Raw genomic sequence first — 25842 nt, 5'->3', positions numbered from 1 at the left:
CACAAATACTTCAGATACTTTTCTACTGACCTCCATGTTTGAGCTTTTGAAACAACACTTGGTATGTTTTCCATTGAAGTCGACAAAATATGTTTTTCATTTTATAATAAAGCCAATACAACTAAAGCCTAAACAAGAGGTAAATTTTCTTTTCATGCTAAAAAGGAACATCGATGTTTTGTCTTACAATACTAGTCTGTCGCCTCTCTCACGATTATCCATCTGTACTTTGTATTCTGTACGAGTCGTATGAAATACATCTGTTATTCAGTAAATTCTTGATCCCACGCCCAATCAGCCAGCTAGGTACTATCAAAATGTGGATGTAGTATTATTGAAACCAAAGATATATATTAATACATATTAATATAATATATCTGTGATTGAAACAATTAAAATATTTTAGATGATAGAATGATAAAACAAAATTAATCATATATTTATTATACATGTATTTAAACATTTTAAACTGATTTAAATATTTTATTTAAAAATAATAACTAATAATACAATTATAAAAAATCTGTGATATTTTATATGTCAAATTGTTATACTTAGAAGAGCATACCGGTAATTATTAGTACTGGGATTTCGAACCAGAACATATGGTAAATTTGTTTTAGATTCTGACCAAAGGTTGAACAATTCCATTAATGCAGGGCCAGGCATGTAACCAATACCAACATATTTAGATTTAGTAAAACTAAAATGACTATTGCATGAGAAACCTAAAATTATACGACTACAACTGTGTTTTAAGGGTGTTTGTTCTTCGGGAATCCATAACTTTTTCATTTGATTTAAATATTCCTTGACTATTTGTGAAGTTGGAGATACCTTGAGTTTAAATCGTTTACATAGAATGTTTCTATTTTTCTTTTCTAACACACGTTTACGTCTCAGGGATCTCAAAAGTTTTTTGTGTTCCAAACGATAAACTTTTCGCTTGAAAGCATTCAAATCTTTGTGAATTTTTTCTAAAGGACATAAGTTAGATTTATCCCCAATGTTATTTAAATCATCAAGAGTTGGTAAACATACATGCGAATTAGGCTTCAGAATGCCTTTCTGCAATAATTCAAGTCTAATGGGTACTAAACATGTTTGTAAGTCAGTACATTCAGACTTTAAATTTTCTAAATTAACTTTTTCTTTTAAATTTAAAGTTAAATTTTGTAGTTGAGCTAATAACTTAACATTACGCAATACAAATTTATTCTTAGAGTTTAACATCCATTCATTACAGAGAATGTCCCAAGGACAATGAAATGGAGTCTGAAAACCTAATTTAATGTAATTAACTCGCATTTGTGGAGGAAGCCTAAAATGTTTTTTCATAGCTTCTTCTTTTTTTAAAATAGCTCTCAGGTTTCCAGCATCAGTATCCGGTTCATCTGATCTAGGTAAACATCGTTCTAGTATCATGGTTGTAGTTTCTCGTAGTCCTCCAGGTTGACATCCATTCATAATGAGGCCTAACCAAAATGGCATACCCCATCCAGCTGGTAAGACAATATCCCAACCACTACCATAACCTAAGACAATTATGTTTTTGATTAAATAATTTACTTATTAAATGAATTAATTTTAATTAAATAACCTGGTCTAGTAATTGGATGACACTGCCCAGGTCGTTGAATTAAAAGTATTGGTATAATAGACATTGAGTGTTCATCTAATGCAATTTTGTCATTGCCTTTAATAACACAATTACTACGTAACATATTAATTTCACAATTGGGCATCTTATTCTGTGTTGACCAATCTCGAACCTTTGAATCCCAAATTTTAGAAACACTTGCTGTCATGGGAAGTTGAAATGAATAGTCTTCTGTTAGTAAAAAATCTAAAAATCAAACATTCTTAACTAATTAAACTATTTATTTATTTTATAAGTAAACTTATAAATATTTAAAAAACCTTTTGAAATAGGTAAAGCTTTTGTTCTCTTCATTGGAAACACCAGCCTTGGATCAATTGTGTGAAATCCAATCACACAATTTGATGGATATGATTCTGGTCTATCAGCCCCGCTTAAAGATTCCCAAAGTTTTGTTTGAATATTAGTAGAGCTATTTAGATCTTTTAAGTGAGATGACCACCAGTTTTTATCAATATTATTTGAATTAACCAAAACAGCAGGATATAATATACGACTCAAAACACTATTTGACAATGGTCCTGTTAGTCTTAGTCTATTCAAAGAACCTTTTAATAAAGTCATTTTTATATTATTATTCACAAAAGAAGGAGTCTGTATTGCAGGAATAGTACTATTTTTTGAATTTTTTATAATTTTTATAAGTTTAGGCTTTTTTAGAACTGGAGGTCCAGACTCTAGAAGAATATCAGAATCATTTTGCTTTAAATTAAATGTAGTTTGCAATTCTTTTGCTAATTGAGCATAAATTGAAGGTTCTGCCCAAATCCAAACAGCTCTTATTTTGTTTTGAACAAAAGTATCCCAAAGAAATGTCACTCTACCAATAGCTTCATAAGGATAAGTGCCATTTTTGTACATGAAAATTGATCCTTCTCTGGTTCCTTGTTCATAACACTTAGCTTTAAATGTACGTCCACAATCCTGATTAACATGGTGCATTAAACCTTTTATTAATTGGTCATAGGGTCCTTTTAGTTCAATACAACTAATGTAAGATACATCCTAAATTAATAAAATAATAAATATGAATACAGTAAAAATGGTAAATGAGTTTTATAATAATATTTTACCTGTGCTAAACAGTGATTTCCTATTGCTCTGTAACATGCTCTATAAGTTTTATCATGCGAACTTTTAGGTAATTTATATCCATCCTTAAGTACAATATGAAATCGTTTTGCAAACCAAACATGAGTTTCTAGCCATTTTCCATTTTTCTGACGTCGCAAATAGTCTAATCGGCGACTTTTGGGTTTGCGTCTATAATCTTTTCTACGCCTCACATGTTTATTGATTTGCTTTTCAATCTAAATAATATTTTAACAAAATATTTAATACAATATAAATTTTTTTTATATTTGTTAGTACAGATTTTTTATGAGCAGCTCGTAAATCTTTAGGCATTCGTTTTACAGTTGTGCTCATGACTCGACGGCGCATTTTTTTTGGAAGACGTTGAAATATCATTTTATTGCATTTTTTTGGAGTTTCTAAAAATAATTTGATATATTTAGTACAAACAATAAATAAAAAATTATGACTAATGTGTAAGTAATATTTAATATGAAATTAAAACAAATAAAGATTTAGAATAAAAATAAATGTACCTAGTATAAATTAGTATTAAAATATTTTTAAAGTTCACTTAGTTTTGACCAATACGTGTTTTTTTTTAATATAATAGTATATAACTTAGAGATTAATAGTCCTAAATTATGTTTAAATTATAGGCTATTAGCAGTGATTTAAATTTTAAATTGTATACCTAATATACATATATATAACGACTTACGTATTTCTTTAAGCAAAGCTTGTATTTCTTGATTGCGAGCGGATAAAAATGAATCTGCGTCGAGTTGATTCCCTGGTCTCACATGACCAGGAGTGTTATCCATTATCTTATGCAGATGATCCATAGCTTAATATGCTATTTTAAGTAAAATTTTATGATAAATTTAAAATACATTACACACTAAATAACATGTTTTAAAAAAATTGTCGGCTCAACGCTCAACTGCTCAAGTAAGCACGGCGCACATGGTCGTTAATACTTAATATAATTGATAAGGAAAAAGTGGTGATAATCACCACGGCTGTTATCTATAACGATAAGCACTTACTCGTCTGCAATTTTTACTCCATGACTGAGCGGTTATCTTATCAAATCCGGCTCCGTCATCATTCTTTACGTTTTATTTACAGGCAACTGTAAGTTAACACGACAACATTATATTGTAATATTCCTAATAAAATTCTATGTGGATATCAAATACCAATTGGCGATTACCATTACCGTGGCGGCGAGGCGTTCAAACACTGAATGAGTAGTGGGCACACGCCGCATTACGACTTGAAGTTTGTGCTGACTTCTAAAAGATTTCTGCCGAAAATTTATTTGTAAATTTTCGATCATCTCGGTGTTGCGTTTAAGTACGAGACACACCGCAGTCTGATGTAAGTAATATCGTCCGATTTATAATTATTTCGCTTAATGATAACTAGTAACTATGAACTTTTAGCATGTTTTTGTTATTAAAATGTAACTCCGACGAATAAAAATTGTTATTATAGCATTTGTTGTGGGTGAATCATATTATATTGATCCAGGTACGATCAGCCAGTTAGGAAGTGTAGAGATTAATAATAATTTTTCGTCATTACTGGTATTTCTGTTTCTTTAATCTTTAAAGTTGAAGGATTATGTGAGAGATTGATTTTGGTTTATGATGTTAAATTATTGTATTAGATATTACATATAGTTTACTTTAGTAATAGTATTATTGTTTAGTACTTACCAACAAATATTAATTATACATAAAAAACAATTAATGAGTTGATTATTAACTTACTTTTTAAAACATAGGTTTATATTTTTAGAATGAAAATACTACTTAATGATAACTTTAGTAAGTGTTAAATAAACTGTATTTTTAATTGATGATGGAATTATTTATTTAAGAAAATATGTATATATATTATAATTTGATAATATTTAGTTTTTTGGATATGAACTCATGTGTTAATAGTATTCTCTACTAATTAAAATTAATATTTGATGGATTTAATAATTTTTTACAAATGATCTAATTTCTCTATTTTTTAAGGACATTTTTTTAAATTACTCATACTTTTTATTGTAAATCTTATAATTATAAATTTAAATTAGATATCAAAATAAGTGTTATGAAAAATGTATTGTATGTATTATAATGATTTTATATTTTTAATTTTTAGAATGATTACAGACGTTCAATTAGCTGTATTTGCCAATGTATTGGGTGTTGGCTTATTTCTTCTAGTTGTTCTTTACCATTATGTCACAGCAAATTTCCCTTCAAAATAATTTTTTCATCGTAAGTGTATTACTTAATTATGTTAAAATTTATTATCCTTATTATTTTTTAGTTTTTTATTTTAGGTTGCAAGTTTATACATAATTGTATTTCAGTATATAGTTTAATTTAATTCTGTTTATTATAATACTATGATCCCTCATAAAACGTACATTTTATTATAATTTTTATATTAAATCTTAAAACCTTATTTGTACTTTCATGATAATGTTATCTTATGTATTTTGAATCATACATGTGTTCTCCAAGTACTTGTTTTTATATGATCTGTGAGTTAGTATATAATCTATATTTGTTGTCTTTTGTTTGAGAAAGTATTATGACATAATGAGTTTAAAAATAATATGTAAGGCGCTTAGTATCACCGAAAAATTATCAATTTTGCAAAAATATGATTCTAATCCTTCTTTAGAAAAAACAAAGTTAGCAGATTCTCTAAATATAGCACACTCAAACCTATGAACAATTATTGTCAAAAGAAAAGAAATAGAAAAATGTGCTATTGAAGGATCGAATAAGTGAAAGAAAATAAAACATGGAAAATATTTTTCCCTTGAACAAATTCTGATTAAGTGGATAACGAAAAGCATGCTAATTCTGCACCTGTTAATGGCTCTATTATTCAACGTGAAGCCTTAAAAATAGCCATTTCTTTAAGTATCACCGATTTTAAAGCAACAAACGGATGGTTGGATCAATTTAAAAAACGGAATCTAATTTGTTATTGTCAAGATAGTAGAAAATTCTCTAGAAAATTTAAATCGATAAATAATAAGGATGTACGTTCTTGGTTTTTGAACCTTTTACCTACATTTACAGAAAAGTATGCTTCAAAAGATATTTTTAATGTTACTGAATTTGAGTTATGTTTTAAACTAATATTTAATAAATTACTTGGTTTTAAAAAAAATACACACAATAAAATATGTTATAAAGGTAAACTTAATAAAGAACATCTTCATGTACTTATTTGTGCTAATTCTGATGGAAAAAAAAATTGAATCCTCTTGTAATTGGAAAACCATTAAAATCTAGATGTTTTATTAATAACAAATCTTTTCTGTGTGAGTATTTTGTTAAAAATACCAAGTTGACAAATAATAAACTTTTCTGCATTTGGGTCAAAAAATTATATGAAAGTATGATAAAAAAAAAAAATCGTAAAATTTTACTTATTGTAGACATTTGTTCAACTATTCAAAGAGATATTGTGTTGAAAAATGTGAAATTATTATTTTTCCCGTTTTACATAACAAAAAAACATCGACCTATGAATTTAGGTGTGATAAATGTTTTGAAACAATTTTATCAAGAGCACTATTTAAATGTTTAAAAAAAATCAAACATTGAACAGTGTAACATATTAGATGCATTACGTCATATAACTGCAGCGTTGAATAGCATACAGCCTCAGGTGATTGCTAAATGTTTTAAAGAAGTTGGAATTGAATGTTCTTATAATGAAGTAAATGATGATACTATTAATGAATTGATACAACCAGTTTCTTCAACACATGTAATAAAATCTAGTTGAGATAAAAATTTAATGATTACAGAATATAAAAATAATCAAAATAGTGAAGATTTGATTAATATTGCTGATGATAATTGATGTAATTCCTCAAGGTTTCTTAGATGTTTAAAATATGGTTTTTTATTTTATACACAATAAATAATTATGAAATTCAGTGTAAAATGAGTGAAGAATCAGGAATTTGTACTATTTTATATATTTTAAACATGGTAATCTTTTTTTTAATAAAATAAATAATATAACAATGATATACTGATTAATAATTTCCCAGAGAATTTTAAAATGATTAATGTTAAACAACATTGTATTTATTAGTGATTTTAATTTTAAATAATAGATTAGCTTAGAATATGAAATAATTTTAGACAAATTATAATATTTAAAAATATATAATTTTTACATTTTTACAGAATATCAATATGAATTACATTCCGGCGACCTGCAATAAATAGCAAGATGTTTAACTACAAGTTGGATATCATTCCATACTTAAAGTTAAATGAAATAATACTCAATTTATATTTCAATGTTGGATTTTGAATATTTCAAACTACATCCACCAATTCAATGTTTACAGAAAATAAGTTTAAATTAAAAAAGTATATGTAGGGTCATTCAAATTATTGAATTTTTTTTCTATACAGTAATTTGAATGGCCCTGCATCTAAGTGATATGTTTATCAATTTATCAACACAAAAATTATTTCATACAAATGAATAACAATTTGTTTTTTTATTTTTTTTATTTTAATTGTTTCCATACATTAAATTTAATATAATTTATTAGAGTATTATTATCAAAAATACATTATGTACACTATTTGCTTAAATTAAATTATTAAATATTTATACTTCATTAAGTTATGTAATTTGATTAATCAATTGTATTGAAATTAAAATTACAATTTAACTGTTTGTATAATTCCATGTACTGATAAATCATAATTAATAAAGGCATACGCTTTCTGTCTTTGTGTAAAACTTCTAGTATTTGGGTTAATCATTTTGTTTAAATCTCAGGTTAAGAAAAATGTTATTGTATATTCTTAAATTAATAATGTACCTTGGTAATTTAAGACATATGTCTAATTTAACAATAAAATAATGCATAGTCTCAATTATTCATCTGTATATTATCCAACAGGGATGGCAAGTTTTTTTAATGTTATATACCAAAAATAATTCAATATTTTTTCCAGCATGCCATTAAATAAATCGTGAAATATATGTATAAATAAGAAAACATTTATAGAATTTAAACTTGGCCATCGTGTCGTTTTATTTCTAGAATTTTATTTACGTTTTTAATGAACCTATAGTTTAAAGACTTCAAAAGCAATGAATAAGTATTCACAATATTGTTTTCTGATTTATTGTTAAAAATAAAATATATGATTATTATTTTTTTGGCGTACCATCTTGAGTATGCGTTCCACGGATTTGCCTTCACTGTTATACAGTATACCTACTCATATAATATGTTTATATGTATACAATTTTAATGAATAATGAACCGATAAATTGTTCATTGTTCACTAATTTTGGATACATTTATAGCTTAGGCGTATCTTATTTTAGGTCCCTACTCCCTATGCTGTAATATTATAGCAACAGCTATAAAATCAAAATCTTGGTTATCTGTGAGAATATTTTAATTGAGAACTTTAGTGAAACCTAGGTACTTACATAATATATTAAACTTAGTTTGTGAGTTATAAGATATCGAAATATCTAATGAAGATTTATATTTAACAATTTATTTAATTATCTTATAATCAGATTTCAGTTAGGTTATGTTACTATTTGACATTTGTACCCGTAGTTAGTCCACTGTATCACAATATTATTATGACTTATGATGTAGGACTTTAACTATTATATAATAACCACAAGTTTTTATTTTTTTATAATAAGCCCCAAAGACGGAAAATTTGATCACTTATGCATAAAATGCCTACCAAGTCATTTTTATCGAGTGACCGGCACTCACATACTATTACCACAGAATAACCGAAAAGGACGTTTTTTTGAGTTAAACACGGATTCTTATGGGGTAGGTACAGATTTGTAATACCTGGTGAAATATCAGTGTAAAAAGATATTTCCTATTATTCTATTTATCTAGCGAGATTATTATCTCAAAAATTTTGCTGACCATTAAAAATGTATGTACCTAAGCATTAGCAAATCAGTATGACTAGACAAAAATAAATTTACATTTTTGATAAATGAATGGATACACAGATATTCCAGATTATTCTGTGATATTACTATGTGTATTATAATCTTATTTTCCTACTTGAATAAGTTACACCTCTTCAATATTTTACGTTTATTTTTATAAATTGTGTAATAATCAATAATATATTATATTATGTTATGATAAAAATTGTTTTAGTACCTAGCCATAAGAAGAGATACAACCATACAACTGATAAAATAATTTAATATTTGACATAATTACATAAAGGTATTATTTTATAGTTTATACTTATACATCTCGTGATTTGTGCAACATTTTTATTTAGGTACCTATGTGGAACTTACCTATGAATAGTTTTGTTATAAATACCTATGTTTAAACTTTAAACACTAACTTGTAGTAGGTTCTCCTGACGGTACTGACATAATATTTTTAGATTGTACATTTAGATTTATACATTATATTATACAGAGCCGGCGCGAGCTATTTTGCCGCCCTGGGCTAAATTATAAATGCCGCCCTATTAAAACTAAATAAATAAAAAAAATTAAATAATCATACGATAAAAATTATGCAATAATATTGGTTTATCTAAAAACATTTATTTTCATAGTCATAATATTTTCGTCATAAACATAAAATTAAAGTATAAGGTAGTCTTTACATAACACATAGATATAAATATACTAATAATATTAATACAATTATAAAATTGCGAAAGTTTTAGCTAAAATGCCGCCCATAGGTATTTAGAAAAAAAATTGTCGCCCAGGCCGCCCCTGTCTTCCGCCGGCCCTGATTATATATTATAAAATCAATGATTGTACTTATGAACACTACATATCTATTTATGTAGATTTGAATTACCTAAATGCAATTATTATTACAATTGCCTATTTAAAACCCCTTAAAAAATTTAAAAAATGCGTGTAAGCTGATCTCTCATACTCAACATATATAATATATTTTTCTTTTAATCTAAACAATATTTTTGCTGAATAATTTAAACTCGAAGGTTCTACGAAGTAATATGACATTTATTAAAACATGACCTTTAAGACTGAATATATTGTATAGAATAAGCCAACAGTACGCCAACGTCTAACACGTAAATTGGGTTTTGTTTATTTTAGTCTAGCGATGCATCTAAACAAAAAGGTCAAACAATTTTATAATCACCGACATGTAAAAAAAAAAGCCTCGATATTATTATATCTTTTTGGTAGTTGTCGATGGAGTTAAGGTAAAATATTGTAACCATTTAGTGTTAACAGTTTTTGAAAATGTTATACAGGTACAAGAATACGCAAACGTGATTTTAGCAAACATTTCTCCTATCGCATTTTAATTGATCACCCAGTTACGGGCCCATGGAAGATGGATCTATTTATTTATTTTTTATGTGGGACGAAGTTAGGTTATTTTTTATTGCATACTCTTAGCGTTCTAAGCGTCTATTTTTACTAATTTATTATAAGTGAGTATAACTAAGATAAAAAATTTACGTTTTATAGAATTGAGAACTTTCGCAATTCAACTGACATCATTATATAATAAATAAATCGTGGTTTATTTAAACTATAAAATTGTAGGTTAAATTGAAAACATATTACACATTTACACAGTACATACATAGAAACATAACTTTAAAGAATAATAAATCAATATTAACAAAATAAACTTTTAATCGATTACATTTTTTTTTTTTATATGGCGTAGTTGCATATAATGATTTGTTGGTATTATTTCTTTAAAAGGTTTTTTATTACAATAATAAAATATATACAATGTACCTACGCATTTACATTTAATTTGAGAAAGAATTATATATTATTAAATTCAGACTATAAAAAATTGATTTGTTGATAAAATATCACAATACCCTATACATGTCAAAAACAGCTTCCTGAATGGTACGTGTATCTATATACATACATAATATAAGTATTAAACAGACTTTTCACGTGTCTGTCTGATGTAATCTGTAAACTTTTTACGTTCATTGTCTAACTTTTTGTCGATGATATCATCGCAAGCTAGAGATGCTCTCAATTTTGCAGTAGTGTGTTCGAGATCCTAAATAAAAAAATTTATCTTAAAATTTTAGGTCATAACTCATAAAATCGATAATTAGTTCGTTATTAATTCTGTAATATTAGGAAGAAGCATACAGGGTATACTGATTTATCAATCGTGTTCACGGCTTACCAATTTTTTCTTCAATAAAGCATAATATAGTTTAATTTTTCTGAAAATGATGAAACACCAACAACAAAATTCGAACAAGCAGTTTTTGAGTTATTTAACTTTTTATATCTACTAAACTACTAAGAATAATAGGTCCGTGATAATAGGTTTGGAAGATATAGAGGTTGTGAGGATTTGCAAATTTTAATAATTAATATTAATCTATCAAAATTTTAAATTTAGAAAAAATTGGTCTAAGTTTAATAAATATTAGATCAAATGTCATACCGATTTTATATTTTTGTTAAATCATTTTTAAGGACTATTATCCTTATTCCTTATTATAAATATCTTAACTGAAAAACTATTTGAATTTTAAATTAAGTATATTAATATTTTTAAAGAAATTACTTGCAAATATAAAATGTATAATTGATTTGAAAAATAGTAATTATTGTTAAAAAGTTTAAAAATTAAAAATATTCATTACTAAAGAAAAAAATGGGGTGAGCACGTCTGATGAATCACCTGCAGGTTATACGCAAGGCCTAGAGAGTAGTGGGATTACTATTCTCTGTTCGCTTTCACTAGTCCCTCACCCTCTTTTTTAATAATTTTTTATTTATTTTTAATTATCATAGTAATAGAAAACAATTCCATCAGGAACTTTTTACATAGTAAAGAGATACATTAATTACTTTTGCATTGACTAAGTTTTTTTTCATTATACTTGTAAACTAGGTATATGAATTAATAAAGTAAATGAAAAAAAAATGAATGAGTACTTTAACTATATTATTATAATAATAATATAAGATTGTAATTTCTAAGTAATAAAATCAAATCAATTTGACTAAAATATCATGCAAAGGTGTAATTAATGAATTCAATCTAAATTATATTATAACATATCTATTTTATAAACTAATATTGAATTGTCATTCTCTCAGAAAGAATAAACTGAAAATTTCATTTAGGCAGGCACTTCAAAATAAAAATTATGTTGTATTTTATGTGATTTTATAAGCTTCTTAGATTTGAGAACAAATGTTTAATTTAATTTTATCCGTTTTAAGGTAATTTTTAGTACGACGTTGGAGGTGTAATTATAATTATAATTTATGTCCATATAGTTTGATATATCAACTAATTAATACATTTGTATTTTAATTCAATGGCATTCTAATAGTATGGTTTGTAAGTAATAATTAAAATGTGATATTAAAACCTGTTAGATATTATTGAACTTGGGTATCTGTATAAATGATTAATGTTTAAAACAATTGGAGTGTCTACATATATAAAATAAACGAAAATATAACGAGTTGATATATGCTATACTCTTACTCACTTTTAAAAATGTTTCATTCCTTTTTTTTGCGATTTTCTTTTGTTTTTCCATTTGCTGCCGTCGGATTTTAAAAAAGTCTTCTTCTACCACTGCTGTCGTCTTGCGCCTGCTCAATCTGCGTAAGTAAAATTTATATTGTTTTAATGTAATATCATGGACACGATATGATTTACGAAAATAGGCATTACAAGTATACCTAGATGATTTATTCTACAAATTGTATTAATTCAATGAAATGTTTAAGCTATTTAAATTCCTTAAATAATTTAAAGATGATATATTTAATTATCGAGTATACATGTAAAGATAGTGAAAAATTACAATGAAAATAGAAGTCTCTTTTCGTTTCTAAATTGAACGTCCACGACATAAGAAATACGAAACTTAAAAAATATAAACAGTTATAAAATAATATATTTTTATGCTATACGTAGGTATATGGTTTGTATACTCACATAATATCTTTTAATTGATTTTCTAAGTCGATTTCCCTGTCTATATAACCACGCAATACTTGTCTGGCAATATCTTTTTCCGACATAATAATAATAATATCTGTTGAGCGCTAAAAAATATAATAACGTGCGTTTGAACGTAACGAATGTGTTCTATAAAATGCCATGTATAATCGGCGATTTGTTTAGGCAACATATATAGTTAGTTGCCAAGGAGGGCATATATATACAAGGATGCCCGTGTCGTGAGGGTGCCCTGCACATTTTATTATAGTAGGTAGTCATGTTGTATAATTTCTATGTGTAATGATACATACATAGGTATATCACCTGCAGACTGGAGCGTTGGTCGTAGTTTTCGGGTAGTACTACCCGGCGCGTATAATTTTACTATGTGTGTATAAATTATTATTCTATTATAATTCATTTTTTGAATAGTCTCAAATACTAATAAATAAATCGAATTATTATTATATCATACATAATTATTGGTGTATGCCTCTTGCAGATAGTGCAGCAAAATTAATAATTTCATATTTATATATAATAATGCGCACCTCTATTATACATAACAAATATATTTAAATTGATAAATATATTGAAAAAAAAAATTATATAAAAAAATTGACATAATTTTTATTTAAAATTGTATACATATTTTGAATAACCTTATCAGTATTTCAAAGTTTCAAAATGTCGAATTATGTATAAATTTGGTTCATACAACTTGAACAAATATACATGCAGTTTGATTTGGATTTTTGTTGTTAGAACATTTTGTACTTTCCTACCATGTTATTATTCATTCGTAGTTCTCATTCTTATTCCTGTTATAATTATTACTTATTGTACACCTGTATAGATTGTAATATTCAAAAATAAAGTTATATATTTAAAAAAAAAAACTTTGTTATTACAAAAATGTTATTTGTAGTTTTTGGAAAATTATTAAGTATAATAAAAAAATATTTCAAGGGGCTTATATAGAGCTTGGAATAATATCTATAATATTACGAACTAGAAAATTTTTAACACAGTGTGTTTTGGAATATTTACATCAGAGAGCATATATATTATAAATACATATATTAATTATAAACATTTCTACTTTGCGTATGTCCACCCTTCATATTGTTATTAAATTTAATTATTTTGTTAAATCATAGAAGTTGATATTTTTTTAAAAATGTAAATATTATTCAGGTAATATATTATATTCATTTAAAAATAAATAAATTACAATTCTACATTATTTTGCAGGTTAACATAACATAAAATAAGATCTATGTGCCTGTATCCCCACTTTTAAATTTCTAATTGAAACCTAAAATAATCGTATATAGGTACTTGTTTAGGTATACCTCAACAGTTTTTGAGTTATTTTCGATTTATTACAACTTATAAACAGGTACAAACTATTGATATGGGTTTCAACTTGAAATTTAAAAGAGGCGCTAGAGACACGACCTCACAAAATATGAATTTTAGCTATACGTATTATATCTACCTACGTCAAATTTTAAAACAATTATAATAATAATAATTATTATAATATACAGTATAAACTTTGTATTTTAAATTATTATTATTTATTATTTAAAAATTAGTTAGTTTGAAAGGTTTTTACTTTTTATGTTTTCTAAGATAATATTTTTAAAACGTTTCACTATGGTTTTTTAGAAAAATGTATTTCAATTAGCACTTTATATTATGTACTAGCTATTATTAAGATTTGTGTTATACTGTTATAGTGTTATATAATTGTATAGTTATATAATTGGGGTTACTACAGATTAAATATAGTATGTTTATGTAGTTTTATATTTATTTTAATTTTTGTTTATTTAATCTATGTTAGTATTCAGGTATTAAATCATTTATAATTTATAAGTTATAAACTCAAAATCAAAATTTTGTGATTTGTAGTAGTATATTATATTTCATAATATTATAAGTTATAACTATATTACATAACTACACAATATACAGTACACACCAATTGACACATGCAGCTGTTAACATTAGTCATTGCACTAAATTTTATAACATTATCATTTATAAATATAAATTATGATAGATACGCGTTCGTGTGTTCATGTATTACATTTATTATATAGTAGTTATGTTTTTCTGTGTATTTTATAATTATAATGTTTTCATAGTTATAATGGTTCTGTATAAATAGCGGTCGATACATAATAATATTTAAATAATATATGAGCTTCATCGTTGGTCTGTGGTTCCATAATATATGATGATGATGTTTACGATGCGTTTTTATTTGTTTTTAGTTCTCCAGCTGCATTAGATGTGTTTTTAGAAAATATTTTAGTGGTTAGTTTTCCCAACTTAATTGGACCAATCAGCCAACCAGGTATCTAGAAATGTTACTGTCTTCACAAGCCCGCAGACTGACATTGTTTTTGATATTATTTTTGCGTATTAAAATTTTAAATGTTTATAATCTGAAGTTTTATAAATTGTCCCAAGTAGATAAAACTTTATAGCCTTGTAGAACACAGACACACAATTCTCATAATATTACAATACTGTAAATAAAAATGAACACTATAACATGTGGTTTTGTGTTTACTTATTGATTCACGTTTATGACATACATAGGTATCCATAAAAAATGTCGCACATAAGTAGGTACCTGTAATATGAATAAGTAGTTAGTATACGTACGGGCATGGCCTGTTTTTGCCAAAAAACTGGTTCCCTGATTTATGCATATGTAGGTCTTTTTCACCAAAATGAAAAATGTATGATTCCCGTTTCCGCCAAAATTTATTTTTATGAAAAGACGTTTCCGCCAATTATTATTTGGGAACCATATACAAATGTATCTTTCGTTTCAAGTATTACATTTTCTTTTTTTCCAAAATATTGGCCGCACAATTTCACGAAACATCTTCACCGAGTAATTTTTGTTTTTGATATATAACTCAAAACATATTTAAAACCATCAAAAATAAATATTTTTTACCTCTTTTGCTTACAACAAAGTCCGTTTTAAGAATGTTATCAACTGTTTGATAAACAGAAGAGATACTGAATCGAAATATACGAATTTAACATTTTTCAGGAAATTATTGTGTACTAATTATAAATAAACTATGATACAGTTTATGCTTCCTTCCGTTATCGACGAATGACGATTATTAAAAATTATCGATGATTATCGCTGTAGGTATCTATTTATTGTTGTACCTATGATCTTTGCAATTACTTATAAATGTTATTACTATTATACCTCCATGTTATATTACATTACTATATTTTAAACTTACCACAACATAAATTGTTTGAAAATTAAAACTATTAGTTTCCAAAGTTTTTTTTGGCAGAAACGGGAATCGCACCTTTTTCATTTTTGGCGGAAACGGGTAACTCCCATACATACGTTTTCCCTAAGAAAATCGTTACTTTGGGATTTAAATTTTTGAAATTTGCAATTAATTGCATAGGTAGAGTTAAATTATGATAACTACGTCTGTATTTATAATACACTATAAACTAGGAACGTCATTTCGACTTTTTGAAAGATATTCTAACAACAGGGCAGGCCAAAAAAATTTCAGCTGGCCAATTTTATTATGTGCTATAGTTAGGTATTACAAAACAAATTTTTTATTAATATAATGATATAATATGATATCAATATTGTACATATACCTATCTAATAATACCAAGTTAATACCTACATTATTTAATTATTTATATTTTAGATATTATAGAAAATAAAACAAATTCTGAAATTTTTAACCAAACATATGTAGCACTGAGTAATTTTCACTATTCTTAAATTCTATCTTCTTTGATAAAAGGGGTTACAAAATGGTTGCATTCGTTTGTGAAAATTCAGTCATTTTCAACATCCGAATCAAACCTAAATTAAAAACTAAAAATGTATAAAAATATTAATAATTATTTACTATAAATTTATAAGAAATGTAAAACACGAAAATTATTCTAACTTTTTGGCTACATCACTGCAAATGTCTAATAACTCGAGTGTTAGGTAATTAAACAATACTGGAATGTGGGTTACAGCCGTTATGGCATAGAATATATCTAAATTATTTATAAATAATAATTTTATACACTATTCTGGAAACATACTATAATAATAATGTTGTCTTGTTAGATCATTATTATCATTATTATGATTTATAACTTACCATCGACAATGCCGGCTAATACATTTGGAAATAAACGATTTTAAATCGTGTTGTTAACTCACAAAACATAAATATGCAATAAATGGAAATAGATAAAAGTAAACCAATATTATTATCTACGTATTTCAATTCAAATAAAAAAAAATATATTAAAACCATTGGGCATATTTAGTAAATTTTCAATAAAATTTAATACAAAATCCGTCAAAAAAAAAGAAAAAGAAAAAAAGAAATAAAACATTTTTAATAAAAAATAGAACTGGGAGTCAGATTCTGCTTTGCGCCCTTTAAAATGTAGCGGTCTAGGTTATTACTTATACTGCCTATACGTTAATCTAGCCCTGCCGATGCTTGAGAGTTGAGACTAATTATATATAAAAAAAAAAGAATGATTTTTGTCCGGCGCAGAAAAGTTATAGTCAGGCCAAATTGCATATTGCTAATTTTTACTAATTTTAGGTATGCATAAGCATACCCTGCAATACTCCAAATGACGCCCCTGTTATAAACTACACTGCAAAGTGAATATTTAATTTAAATAATTAATAATATTCGTTTTAATGTAACTCATCGTATTGACGTATTATGTTGTACCTTATTTCAGTACCCAAATCCATGTTTTGTACAATTGCTCCTAAATATTAGGTACCTACTTTTAATCTTCAATATTCTAATATTATATTATATCGTATTATCACAAAAAAATCGATTAGTAAAAATTTTATTATATAAAAAGGTACTATAATTGATCTTGAGTTGGGGGAGGGGTAGATTATATATTACTTATATCTTGGTGTTTTGACTCCAGCTAGTTATGATAAAACAGTATATGTTAAGAATATTGGACTAAAACGTGAGAGATAACTAATCTGTATAAAGAAAATCTGTTTTATATAAATTAATTTTAACATGATGTACCTATTCAATTTCAGTTTCCAGCATAAGTATACATTAATAACTGTTAATTAGGTATTATGACATATGATTGTCACCAGGAATAATTTTACAGTTAGGACTTTCATGACGTCAAATCTTTTATTATTTTAAAAGATAATTAAAGTTTGGTACTTATGTGTTTTTGTTAACTTTCTGAATAGCCATTAAAAATTAATTTTTTTTCTTGACTGTTCAAACATAAATTCGTAGTTGTTTTATAATAATATATTATTATATTATACGTGTATTTACGAGAGTAAATGTATACATATTCTATAATATATTTTATACACATGTTGGTATACCACCTGCACAATTTATGTGCAATTCACATTTTGTTCCGATTATCTTTGTCAAAATGACAATAAATTACAAATTCGATAATCTGTTAAACGACCAAATTTCGAATGTCATTTTGTACTTATATAGGAATATTTATAAAAAAAACATCTGTATTGTTAAAATATCGTATAATATAATAATATTATAATTCTATATATCACGATGTTTGGGTCTTGCAACCGTATGTCTTTGCCTTCGTAATCTTTTGATAAGCGATATCGAGCGTATATCGATAATAAATAGTACATAATTATATAAACATATGCATTTGCATTATTATCAAACATTCGTTTCCTCACAGACGTTTTATTATTACATCTATTAAATAAAAATTTAAAGCTGTGGCCTGTACATAATATACACATATACACTTAGGATACACCTAGTGTATATAATATATATATTATGTATTGCAGTGCACCTATAATACATAGGGGGGCAACTGTTTGATAAGAAAAACAATGACAAACATGTTGTCAAAAACAACGATTGTAAATGCGCTTTCGACGATTGTGCACAACGATATCCATATACCGTGAAACGTTTTATTACGATATCGAGTTTTTCCCATGATAAGTTATATTAAAAAGGTACATAGCAGTGTGCCGATAAGTGCAGCCAGACCAAAAGTGTGTGACACTTGTTCCCGCAAAATATATAATGACGTGGCGTATTTATTACAGCATATAGTATATTATCATATACATCTGTTGACTGCTCTATAAACGGGATACACAATAATATATAGCCACGAGATATTTATACTTTAATTTACGGTAATTTGTTATTCGTTTATCCAGCCACCCGGGAGGTCGAGACGAGAAGGGTATTCGTTGTATTGATCCGCGGAAGATAAAAAATTGGATTTAAGTATCGAATTTGATATTATTTATATCGATCATATCTAACGTACTAAACTGTAATTGCATTACACTGTATGTATGTGCACCTTTTTAATAGTATTGTAAATTGTATATACCTATTACACTATATAATAGTATTGCGATACGATGATAATAACCGCGTGGTGCAGTCGAGCGGAAAAGGAAACGCAGATTTTACTGATGACCGAACTTTTTGTCGTAGGTATAATTTATTTTTTCATTATGATCATTATTAACTTATATGTTATATGTACAGTATTAAATACTTAATTATCACACGTACGTGTTTATGAAAAAAATCGGTGAGTACACTTTGAGCTATATATTACCTATACAGTGTCAACGTGTTCACCGAGTTTATTCGTTTCATACGATTATAATATAATGTATCAATATTTAAATTTTTCATCTTTAAATAAAAAGTCACGTGCTCTAAAGAAGACCTGTGATGATTTTAAATGTTAGTACATTTCCCATTATCTTTAGCCGACAGCTATACACACAAAATTAAACTGCACTTTTTGTAAATGTGCGTTGGATGTTAAGCTTTGTCAAAAATTTGAAACAATACATTTGGTAACTTAATGTTTATAAAGTCATAATGTAATAAATAATAATAATGGAAAATCTAAAATTTGATTAAAATCATTTTTACAAAATGGAAGGTAATTTAAAAATTAGATTTGTCATTATATGTTATCAAATACTAAAAAAATATATTCATTTAAATTATTGAAAATATAGTACACAGTACAAGTATAAAATAATAATAATATTATAAATCAAAGTACACTATTAAAAAATATTAAAAATAAAATATGTATTTTATTTTGAAATCTTAATAAATGGTATAATACATAATATTGTATAAATAATAATATTTGAGTATACAAAGTCGTTATTGACGATCCTCATGACTCGAGCCGAACGAACAAATTGATTGTATTATAATTTAGACAAACTTGTCCTCTTGGCTCAAGGGATCAGGTCGTCGAGAATATCATAAACTCAATAAAATTAACAACTTACGTTTAAGATTCTGTTGTTTCTGCAGGATAGAAGTTTGTTGTCGTGTCGTTGCTGCTGCCGTGGTCTGTGCTGTACAACAATTAAAGTATGAGTGCAGTGCGTTAAAAAATTTCCTATCACTACCGTTTCACCAATTACCAGCACACAACACTTGTTTCAACACATATACCAACGACCCCCTTCCATTTGACTTCCTCCAAAAACGTAGGTAAGTACACGTATTACAATTATATTAGATGCTAAATATTAAAAAAAAAGTCGTTTTTCCTCCACCTACTAACTATTATCACATAAAACGGTCACAAAACCTACTCAACCGTAAATATTGTCCATGTTTGCTCACTGTGTCATCGTGTATATATGATATTATTATTAATTGTTTTATGTGTCTTTAACCTGTGGATTATGGCAAAACATAAATTAAAATCATATAATAAAATATAATTTTAATGATCCTGTATATCGGGGAACCAGAAATTGTATTTTATTATTTCTAGATAAAAATATATAACTATTAAAAATTTAAAAAAACTGACTAACATAAATCAATAGGTGATATTTATACAGTATATTATATGTGTTTAAAAGTTTTAATCAATCATTTAAAAATTTAATGTACAAACGAAAAATACAATCTAACAATAGACATGCCTAAGGCAGTCCAAAGAATCTTTAGGGCGACCAAAAGTTTAACAATACTAGTTGTAGACTTATTTTCGTTTTACCCGATAACCTATTTTAACAATATATACATACATATATATTTTCAGCTAATTATAAGACATTTCCACGGTATTAATTTTTCAAATTTTCGTTTTATTCAAAGTTTATTTGTAAATCAACCTGAGCTTTATTTTTTTTACCACGAGTCGTTATAATAGTGAATAGAGAGCACGTATGAATGTTTATTGGAGAGTGTTTAATATGGAAATAATAAATATTTTAATTATTAATAAATAATAATTAATAAGTATTAGTAATTAGTTAGTAATATTTTCATTTAAGTTTCAAAATTATACATGTAATAATAATTAACGGTTGGCGATATCAAAACTATGAAAAGTTGCATAATAAAATAATACTTAAAATTAAAAAATTACAATCATAAATAAACTATGATTTTTTATTCGCTAAAACTAGTTTTATAACAAATTCTATTTAAATTTATCTATATATAACCAGGAGAAAATTTATATAGGGAGGTTTACAAGGCGATTCTTTAACACTTTTTTTTAATACATCTATTTAATATTTTATACTGTTAACATATGATAATGTTCAATTAACCAACGACCGTTATCAATAATAATTATCATATATTGCAAGTGGAATTTTTCCGTTATAAAATGTGTTACTAATCTATCTAGAACTGGTTATTTTATTTAAATGATGTAATTACATATAGTTAGATATCATTATTATTATAGATATAGATACAATAAATAATATTAATATTATACACTCAGATATTATTTATTATTATTTATATTAAACATATACATTTTATTAATTATTAGTAATATTACAAGCATTGGATGAATGTCGTGAAAAAATTTATTCAACAATATACTATTTATTGTTAATAAGTATCTTCTACTTCGATAGAACGTAGTTTTTTCCTCAGGTTTGATAATTTTTATATAACTAGAATAAAATATCAAATATTTATTACATACGTATTGTATTATTCGTTTAGAATAACTCTTGCTTAGAATTGTATACTTGAATTTAATAATTGTTTTTCAACAATCAAAATCATTATGTTCAATAATGTAGTCTTCAAATATTTCTTATATTCTAGAAAGTTTAAATTAACAATATATATATATATATTATTATTTTTTTTATGCTAATGAATCAAAGGTGTAAATTCAAAGAAAAAATAATCCTTAAATGAAAATATTAATTTTTTTAATTTTTAAATGGCCTGCACGATATAAATTAATTTTTTTTTTAATTATTATTTTATAATAAATTTTGACAGTTAAAATATTGAACTTAAATTAATATGACTAAAATATCGATTCGAAAATATAAATGATGTTTAAAATAAACATTTAATAATAATGTAGTCATTAGATTTATATTGTTTATAATAAAAATAAAGATGTTAAGAATATAATTTTTTTTTTTGCTAGGAAAATGATTTAATTATTGAAGAGAATGTTGAAAAATTTAAAAAAGGACAATAAGTAAGTATTTGTGACGTTATTTTGAGCTTGTTGAAGATGAAATGAGAAATTTCACAGATTACGAGGTAGTTATAGACTATACAGAGTGGGAACTGGAAAGTCATACAACTAGAGTAAAAGGAAATGAGAATAAAAGTAGGTGTGATAAAATTTAAAACGGGATAAGGCAGTTATGTAAATACTAGGGAGATAAAGATTGTGAAATTAAGTTTGGAGCTTGATAATTTGGGAATAGGTAAATAGTTTTAAGTTATATATAGTTAAGCATTTGATATTATTGCTTTTTGTTTTTAATTTATAGACTTAAAACATGGTTAAGATCTCAAATGGGCAAAAAAATTGACAGAATTATAGGCTTTATTGTATAAAGAATTTAGAATATACGTTATATACGTAAATATATTAAATATAAATGATTTTATTAATAAAAATGCAAAGAAAAAAGAAATTTTAAATTATTATTGTAATAACTGATGATACTGATATATTATTAATGATAATTATATGTAATTAAAATTAAATAAATGTTTTAAAAATAATAATTATCTATGTGTATTATGATTATCTGTTTATAATTTTTTCAATTAATTGTTTAAATATAACGGTTAGGTATATTTTCAATAAATTACAAAATAGTATAATTGATAGGTCATTAAAAAAATATTATTTTCTTCTCCTTAAATAAGAGCTGAATCCAACCCTGTACCCAATGGATGCAAGTTTAAAATATATAATGAGTTTAAGAGGTACGTAACTAGGGGTACAGTCAATTGGTCGTACGAATTTGGTCGTCTGAAATTGGTCTTTTGAAAAATTGGTCGTTTAGAAAATAAATCGTTTTCCAAATAATATGTATATTATATAAAAATTTTATTTTGTCGTAATTTTTCTTAAATGAACGTGTAAAACTATGTGTGAAAAGTGTTATAAATTATGAGTTATCCCTGATATGTATTTATCAATTAATGTTCTATTATTATATGTTTTACGTATTATATTTATCCTCTCAGCGATGTCATTATATTTCTTTAGTTCTTTCGTTTTCTAGGATTTTTGCTCTGGTAAAATATTGGACTATTTTCAGACGGTTTAGATTGACAGTTTAAAATTTTATACGTTATCATTTAACTTATTATCGCAAAACGTATAATAATGATTATTTTCCATTTGTACCTATATATAACGTTCTTAAACCAATATTCATGTTTTGCGACTAAAACATATTTCGACCAATTTATCAAACGATAAATTTTAAATGACCAATTTTACCACCCCTAATTAACGTAAACTTACGTAACTATACTTCAACAAGAATTAAAATAGGTACTTATAATGATTTTTATAACTTACAAATTGAAAAAATAATTAAATAGTAAAAAATAGTTAGGTATATAGTTAAATAGTTTCATAATATTTTAGTTTATAGATATTAGATATTGTAGTTTATTAATAATGATTTATAATGATAGTGTTATCGATTAAACTACTTTAAAGAATATAATATATTATTATATGTATTATTAGAGTATTAGATATTAAGACATGTAACTAGTATGTTAAAACAGGAGAGAAAACAAGATTAAGTTAACATATTAACAATTTATTTTTAACTTTAAATAATTTTATACTATTTTCAACATTTTTGAACAATTAATTTTCATTAATCTCAAACCAGATGATAAGGAAATATTTTATAAATTTTCTTATTTCCATGTTTTCATTTTCAGTTATTTTAAATATATTAATATGAGATATTTTTAGTTATGAAGTATTAATATACATTTTATAAAATTATCATGCTTAAACTCTAATCTGTTAAAAGTGTAAATTAAGCTATACGTGATATTCATACTTTTATGAAAACTTTAATTTCTTACTTACTGTGTACAATACATGAAATAACTAGCAATTCCCAAATTTAAAGTGTTTTCTGAAGTGTTAAACGTGATATCTGCACAAGTAAACGTGAAGTTTTACAGTGAGTAAGTCGAAGATACTATAAATAAATAAATACTTTAGTGAAATAGTAAATAAAATAAAAACATTAAACACATAGTTTTTATAAATTTGTAAAAATTGAAAATAAATTTACCAATGTGTACAATTAGAATATAGAAATTGTCTAAATCTTTTTTGTATAAAGCGCGATTTCAGCAGTTTGTTTTAGACGATTTACGGTAAGATATTATTGTCATGTTGTGCGTTTATCTCAAAATTTCTAATACGGGTTCGTTATATTTCTTGTGTTATACTTTTAAATTAAGTTTAATCTATCAATAACATTGAAAATAACCAAAAGAATGATGTGGAGCAATCTAGAGTTGATATACAAGCGTGTGCAATAGAAAACGGTAAAAACTATAGTAATAACCACTAAAATTGTTTTAAAAAAACTTATCACGTAATAAACCGATAGGTATACTTTATTGTTTTATGATTTTGCGACTAGATATTTAACTTGTACTGGCCCGACAACCACAAACCACCGTCCCTCAGCTCACTACTTGCCATTCTCTGGTATTATCTCCCCCATCAGTCGTGTATGAACATCTTATCTCGGGTTTTTTTTTCTTTCACAGTACAGTGTATCTACGGTATATAATTATTTGATTGTCTCGCAGTTATGTAAGTTCAAATACACTCATCTGATAATTAGACATATCGTTTTATATGGCCGCATACCTAGGTAAACACTCCTCTGATAATCGGACATAACATTTTATACGATTGCATACCTATAGTATGTATCTGCCAATTTGCGCGTATACCTATACCAATTATATTTTTTAAATGATTTGGTTATATACCTACTTACATATTACACACGGGTGCGAAGTGAATCTGGCTCTAATCTAATTAAATACCATTAAATAACCTTCATATTAGCGTAGCGTCGTTGTTCAAATGTGTTGCGAAAATTGAACCATGCCAACTATATATATCTTATATTCCATATAATATGTCGTACATATCGATAAAATCTAATTTCAAAAAAAATTATAAAAGTGTATTTTTTTTTTTTATTCTTTACCAGCAGTAGAGTCAATTTTATATTTCGAAATGTTTGATTTTAACGGATTTTGGTAGAGCGATTTTTGAGAGTTATGTTAATATGAAAACATAATTTTTTTTTTTAACTAGACCTTATAAAATTTAATAAAATCAATATTAAAAGATAAGAAGCAAGTGGGTACAGCTGTACTGTATGGTAGGTGTAGGAGTGGGTCACTGTAATTAATGTGTTAAATTTGAATTTAATATTCATTGTACTCGTATATGAAAACAATTCTAAGCATTGAATATAACGCATAATATGTCACCAAGTATATTTCAAAATGTGTTTTTTAATATTACTATTAGATAAAGTAATGTATTTTACTATTAGTTATACAGAAGGTTTAATTCATTTTTAAAATATTATTGTGTGTATATAATATAATAATATACATACATGTTTTATGTGCTCATCAATAATATTTTTGTATTATACTAAAATAATAAATATAATTATTCATAGATATGTGTAACT

General features: G+C 25.6%; 4 protein-coding genes across 5 annotated transcripts; 2 read left to right on the top strand and 2 right to left on the bottom strand.

The window, feature by feature from the left end:
- Positions 1–474: 474 nt before the first annotated feature.
- Positions 475–3579, bottom strand: LOC112596420 (ribonucleases P/MRP protein subunit POP1). The gene is made up of 6 exons (XM_025342089.1): positions 3456–3579; positions 3032–3153; positions 2734–2970; positions 1921–2665; positions 1601–1846; positions 475–1535 (listed from the first exon to the last, which is right to left on the bottom strand). Exons 1-6 carry the CDS (start codon positions 3577–3579, stop codon positions 541–543), a joined length of 2469 nt encoding a protein of 822 aa, XP_025197874.1. The 3' UTR covers positions 475–540.
- A 275-nt stretch (positions 3580–3854) lies between these two features.
- On the top strand, positions 3855–7179 carry LOC112594611 (dolichyl-diphosphooligosaccharide--protein glycosyltransferase subunit 4). The gene is made up of 3 exons (XM_025339500.1): positions 3855–4117; positions 4898–5016; positions 6961–7179. The coding sequence occupies exon 2, from the start codon at positions 4899–4901 to the stop codon at positions 5004–5006; it is 108 nt and encodes a 35-aa protein (XP_025195285.1). The 5' UTR covers positions 3855–4117; position 4898; the 3' UTR covers positions 5007–5016; positions 6961–7179.
- Positions 7180–10557: 3378 nt separating this feature from the next.
- Positions 10558–13137, bottom strand: LOC112596398. Its single transcript, XM_025342059.1, has 3 exons — positions 12747–13137; positions 12292–12406; positions 10558–10829 (listed from the first exon to the last, which is right to left on the bottom strand). The coding sequence occupies exons 1-3, from the start codon at positions 12830–12832 to the stop codon at positions 10701–10703; spliced, it is 330 nt and encodes a 109-aa protein (XP_025197844.1). The 5' UTR covers positions 12833–13137; the 3' UTR covers positions 10558–10700.
- Positions 12339–22492, top strand: LOC112596386. Of its 2 annotated transcripts, none has more exons than XR_003114767.1 (3): positions 12339–12410; positions 20147–20329; positions 22260–22492. XR_003114767.1 is itself a non-coding variant. In XM_025342044.1 (3 exons), the coding sequence occupies exons 1-3, from the start codon at positions 19146–19148 to the stop codon at positions 22270–22272; spliced, it is 345 nt and encodes a 114-aa protein (XP_025197829.1). In that variant the 5' UTR covers positions 19087–19145; the 3' UTR covers positions 22273–22492. The 2 variants fall into 2 exon arrangements, 1 of the variants encoding a protein (XP_025197829.1); XM_025342044.1 differs by lacking the exon at positions 12339–12410 and adding an exon at positions 19087–19294.
- The last annotated feature ends 3350 nt before the right edge of the window (positions 22493–25842 follow it).

This window comes from Melanaphis sacchari, unplaced genomic scaffold, assembly GCF_002803265.2.
Source record: "Melanaphis sacchari strain LSU unplaced genomic scaffold, SCAv2.0 Contig0_pilon_pilon, whole genome shotgun sequence".
Taxonomy (NCBI): domain Eukaryota; kingdom Metazoa; phylum Arthropoda; class Insecta; order Hemiptera; family Aphididae; genus Melanaphis; species Melanaphis sacchari.
The sequence above is the reverse complement of the archived record's forward strand: the minus strand, read 5'-3'. Positions and strand labels throughout refer to the sequence as shown.